The sequence below is a fragment of the Podarcis raffonei genome, chromosome 5, assembly GCF_027172205.1.
Source record: "Podarcis raffonei isolate rPodRaf1 chromosome 5, rPodRaf1.pri, whole genome shotgun sequence".
Lineage (NCBI taxonomy): Eukaryota > Metazoa > Chordata > Lepidosauria > Squamata > Lacertidae > Podarcis > Podarcis raffonei.
The window spans coordinates 140,255-145,847 of NC_070606.1; the positions used below are offsets into that span (position 1 = coordinate 140,255).

The 5,593-nt window shown below is 47.5% G+C and overlaps 1 protein-coding gene and 1 long non-coding RNA gene across 2 annotated transcripts; both read right to left on the reverse strand.

Moving 5' to 3' along the window:
* Positions 1–477: 477 nt before the first annotated feature.
* On the reverse strand, positions 478–1,761 carry LOC128413492 (uncharacterized). The gene is made up of 2 exons (XR_008330358.1): positions 1,451–1,761; positions 478–1,185 (listed from the first exon to the last, which is right to left on the reverse strand). It is a non-coding gene; the product is annotated as an uncharacterized LOC128413492 (long non-coding RNA).
* Positions 1,762–1,771: 10 nt separating this feature from the next.
* On the reverse strand, positions 1,772–5,386 carry LOC128413350 (serine protease 1-like). Its single transcript, XM_053387391.1, has 4 exons — positions 5,269–5,386; positions 2,941–3,091; positions 2,455–2,711; positions 1,772–2,076 (listed from the first exon to the last, which is right to left on the reverse strand). Exons 1-4 carry the CDS (start codon positions 5,384–5,386, stop codon positions 1,901–1,903), a joined length of 702 nt encoding a protein of 233 aa, XP_053243366.1. The 3' UTR covers positions 1,772–1,900.
* Between the last annotated feature and the right edge of the window lie 207 nt (positions 5,387–5,593).

Genomic DNA, 5,593 nt, shown 5'->3' on the forward strand with positions numbered 1-5,593 from the left:
CTTGACTGTGAGTAAACTATATGTTTTAGCCATACTTTTCAGTCGGTAGCCTGTTTCTATAATAAACAGGGTAACAGAAGTGGGAGATCAGCCTAAAGGCTTTTGTTTTTACTGTTTAAGATGCTCAGCACTGTGCTTCTAAACACAAGCGATAAGCTGATGTTTTGTCTGTTGGCCAGGTTTGTGGAGGAATAAAATATAGTTAATATATTCCCTCACCTACATGGTAAAACCTAACCAACATCTACCATAATGTGAAATCAAGCCATTCCAGGAGGTGTGCCGGAAGCTGAGGAGTGAGGGAGCAAATCATTCGATTCTGCTCCCTTGCCTCAGCCATGACCCCTCTGGTGGTGGGCAGACTGGGGGGTAGACTTCCTAGAAGCCTTCTCTTCCACAGTAGCCAGGCCTGTATAGTCATTGCATTGCTGGTGGTGCCAGATCACAGGGTCTCTCTCAGAGCAGCGAGATACCAGGTCAGAGCTCAATCTGGCTTTATTGCTCTTCAGTTGTTGGCAATTGTGTAGTGGATCCAGTCTTCAAAGATGCAGACCTTGGTGTACAGCCCCAGCCGGTTCTCTTCACTGCAGCTTTTCTTCCAGGACAGCAGTCCTTGGAGGGCTTCTTCACACACCAGGGGGCTGCCAACATCTCCCTAAGACATAGACAACAGCTTTGGGACTCTCCAGGGGACAGGATCAAATCATGGCAATTTCTCACTGTCGTTATTTGAACTCTCAGGCCCTGGAGCACTGCCTGCAACAGGAGAGAGGGAGCTGTGTGAGGCTTTCCCCAGCCACAAGTACCTCCTGAGTGGTCCCAAGAGGTTGGCTCTTGCAGCTGGAGAATTTCCCTTCCCCTGTTGGGGTGGGTGTGCACTTGCGCTTACAGCCCCTCTGGCCCTCTCAAGAATGTAGGAAAAACATAAATGCTATTTAACTTTGATATGGGGAGGATTTGGCACATGCCTTTTCATTGTACTTTTCAAATATATTATGCTTTGTTGTTTAGTTCTGGTTAATGTTCGGCCAGTAGCTACTAGCCTGCCTATGGAGCATGCTTGTGCTTGTGAGTGAATTGGTTGGAGACAGCTCTAGTCTGAAGGGAAGCATTCATCTATATGGTGTGTGGATGCACATAATTAGACCATGTTACTGAACTCAAAATCAGGGACACCTATACAACCTTACGCCTGCCAACCTAGCAGTTCGAAAGCACCCCCAGGTGCAAGTAGATAAATAGGGACCGCTTACTGGCGGGAAGGTAAACGGCGTTTCTGTGTGCTGCTCTGGCTCGCCAGATGCAGCTTTGTCACGCTGGCCATGTGACCCGGAAGTGTCTCCGGACAGCGCTGGCCCTCGGCCTCTTGAGTGAGATGGGCGCACAACCCTAGAGTCTGTCAAGACTGGCCCGTACGGGCAGGGGTACCTTTACCTTTACCTTATACAACCTTACCTCCCACCAAAAAGTGCAGGCTCAGGGGGCCACCAAAACCGCACCTCTCACCCATGGCTTGGAGTGGCTAGGAGCACACATGCCCATCTGGGAGGCCAGGCAAGGCATGCAGGCTACTCTAGGCACCCATCTCATCAGCCCTGCAGGACCATCTCCCAGGTTGGCCAGTGGTGCTATTGGAACTGTGAGTGGAGTGCCAAGTGGCGCTTGGATAGAAGAAAGATAGAGACAGCAGGTGAGAGTTGCAGGAAGAGAGGGAGGGGGAGACGAAGAAGAGCAGTCCTGATGGTCATGGAGAAAATCATAGGCAGAAAGCAAACTTTTGGAGTTTCTGGTCCATGGTCTCTCCCAGCTTCAGATGTACTGGTACAGCTTCTGGCCAAGATCACAAGGGAGTCAAGGTATGCCTCTGCTTGTTTGCTCCCCACCCACCCACCCACCCCAATCACTGGACTTGCCAGTAAAAAGAGAAGAGCCTCACCTTGCAGGCATCTTGGCTGCTGTCCAGCTGTCCAGCACAAAGCATCCTGTCAGTGAACCGTCCTGGGTAGACATTGTTGCACGTGGCATCAGATGTGACTGGAAGGTAGGAGCACTGCAGAAGGTTGTCTGTTCCATCAGCTGTAAGCCCAAAATATGTTGATCCTGAGCAGCTGCCTGGGGCAAGGCAGGAGGGAGACTCTTATGCTCAGGCCTCACCCCTCTCTCCTTGAGCTCTTTCTGCTTCAAGGGGGCACTGCCACCTGCCATGAATCTATCATAGTACAATGAATTGTTGGTGCCTCCCTCCCACCATTTGCCGTTCATCTACCCTTCCCTTTTTTGCATGGTGTCATTTATCCCATGCATCACTAAGGAACTTCAGTGCCCCCTTGCGCATCCCAACCATAATCCCCCATGGCCACGAAGAGGGGCATCTTCCAGCAGCCCCCTGCTCCAGTCTGTCACAGTTGTTGCTGGTCCTGGTTAGTCTCTCAGCACCACCCTCTCTGTACTCACAGTTGCTGCTGATCCATTCTGAAGCCAGGCACTGGGTCCCAGCTATGGCACATTGGCTGGGCAAACTGATGGGCTGCACTAGCTCACCCAGGACAGCTGGTTGTGCAAGCTTGATGAGCATGATGTCATAGTCCAGTGTGTAATTGTTGAACTGCTTATGAGGGACCAGCTTGGCAGCAGCAATGACCTGTTGCTTCTCCTTAGGAGGAGTCTCAGGGACTTGTAGGCCAAGCCAGACCTCCATGTGGTCTGGGCTGCTGGAAGAAGAGCAGGTGGGTCAATAGTGTTCTCCCTAGAGTTTTTCTGCCTCAGCCTGGGTTGAAAGATTCCTTGCTCACCCTCAAGGATTCTTGTAGGCAGGCAGTCAAATGCACAAGTTGCCCTCCTATTTCAAATGAGAACAGAGCAGCCAACAGCAGAGAATGGACTTTATTCCCTGTGGGAGACAGATTGTGTGCAAAGGGTGTGAAGCAGGCTTATACCCACCTCCTGCTGCACTGAGCTGAGGACAACACCCATTCTTGGCTGATGAGGGCCCCACTGCAGACATGGTGCACTGACTGGAGGGAGACTTGCCACGGCACAGAATCTTGTTGGTACTTGGCACTACCAACCAACTTCTCAGCAGCTGCAACAGCTCAATATATAATTGGTAGAGGGGAAAATCAAGACTTTTTCACTGGTTAGGAACATGCTAAAATGCAATGTGGCCTCGTGAACTCAGGAAATGGCATCCAGCCTATCCCATGGCATCTGTCAGCCAGACTACGGTAGCTAGATGAGGGCGCTGCATGCAATCTCTTCCTGCTAGTAAACAAAGGCTCAACTTTTTGCCACCATATCCTGCTTTCCACCTCCATCTCCCTGCATAGGAATCCTTTGAATTATTGGTCTCATATTGCAAGTAAGTGTGTCTAGCAACTGTTCCTGATTAATTTCTGCCAGAGTTCTACATACCATCACTCATACTGCTAAAATAAAAGCCACGATATTAAATCACAGGAAAGATAATAATGTATTATTGTAGACTATTCCAAAACAGTAACTATAGTACACTATAATAGTGACATTTCCTCTTTGTACAATCAGCCCAAATAATTGACTGCTTTTAATTATTCTGACATGAGCTGTTAATTTATTTTCTTACAACCTGCACATATATATGTACTGTATATGTGTATTATTATATATGAGAATAAAATCAGCATGAAAACATCATTAAAATGCAAATAAATACTAATTAGTTAACAGAGTTGAGATTCCTGCATTGCAGGGGATTGAACTAGATGACCCTAGGGGTCCCTTCCAACTCTACAATACTATGAAAGAAGATTCATGTTACAAAGGCTTTTCTAAACATTAAAGTTTTCAAAAGATGTCTGAAGGGAGGGATGGCTCTTGGTGGCAGGGAGTTCCACAGGGCAGGGGCTGCCACACCAAAGGCTCAATCCCTAATGACGTCCAGCTAAACCTCAGGGTTCATTGGGGTGAGGAGACCAGCAGAAGTGCCCCATCAACAGATCTTGGTGGTCACGTTGGAAAGTAAGTACTTTGGGGTCTCATGGTACTTTGGGACCAAGTTGCTTAGGGATATGTCAGTTTCACACACTGTTACAGAACAAATTCAGTGATGGACAGCACAGATTGACCAAATGCTGCTATGGTAAGTCTAACACCACTGAGCTTTTTTTAATAAAGTGGGACTGGGTGAATAGTCTGAATGGTCAGTGTAGAGAGTGGGTTTTTTGGTTGTATCCAACTAAGTAATACTCGGAGTAGTCCCACTGAAATCAGTGGACTTAAGTTAGGCATGCCCATTAATATCAGTGGGTTAAATCTGAGTATGACTGACAATGGTGATAGCCCTCCTGCATTTCTGTTTCCTGGCTTAACTGCCTGGTTCTCCTTCCCCTCCTCTGTTGCCAGAACACTTCTACTTGCACACTGAAATCTTAGCCCTCTTCTGGATTGATGGCCGTGGATTTGCATTCCAGCTTCTGTACTGCAGTTTTGTTCATCCTCACCCAACATTTCATGACTATTCTTGGGCAGATAAACTGTCCAGATTTGGGGGGGGGGGATTGTACCTGCAAGAGCCGCCAGCAGTAAACTGCAACCCAGCCACAGCATGTTCTCTTCTCTCAAACTGGCCTCACTGAGAATCTGGAGTCCTGTGTGCACCTGGAAGTCGTCTAATCTCCCAGAATGGAGAGAAGAGAAGAAAGAATGTTTGCACAGCTTTCACATTGACTCTTGTCCATGCAGTTTGGCTATTTTTAGTAACATTTCTGAAGGAGATAAGATTGCTGCTCCTTTGGGTTTGTAGGAGGTCTGGGCTGCAGGTTCCCCAAGTTTTCAGAGTGTTTCGTATTCAGACCCAGCATTGGGGCATTGAGCAGCTCTTTCAGCCTAACAAATCATCAGCAAAAACAATTACAGCCTAGAAAACACAACAGTGGTACCTGAGGCGCGCTTTCCCGCTGGTGCGCGATTTCCGTTCTCACCCTGGGGCTAAGTTCTCAACCCAAGGTACTACTTCCAGGTTAGTGGAGTTTGTAACCCAAAGTGTTTGTAACCTGAGGTACCAGTGTATTAACAAAGCGGCAACAAAAATATGCTAAACATTACAATTACAGCAAAAGTCATATTATATGATTAACAAAGCATTTATAATCTATAAAACAGTATTAGCAACTAAAAAAATAAACCAAGCGCTGTTAATACACGCACTCTCCATGCCCCCATGACTCATAATCTTTCACTCTATTCAGTTCATTGAAATAAACATAATGTCCATTGCTTAGCCAGCCTAGCCATATGCTGCAGCAGCTGGCATCCTTAGGTGGCGGGCCAGGGCGGAGACGGTGGGACATAGACCAACATCTACCTTTGGGTAGCTCTTCCAGGTGCTGTTGATGAGGAACATGTTCATGTCACCCTCAGGAGGTCAATTCCCACTCAAGGAAGTCCGATGAGCCTGTCCCTCAAGAGCAGCAATCCTGCTGACATGTGCTTGAACAACTTCTTCTAGCGGCAATATAGGTGTTCTATGAATTTGAGAGGGGAACCCCCCCAACCCCAAGAAAATAATAAATGATAGGGTTTTGATTCATAGGGTTATTGTCCAACCCCTTGCAAT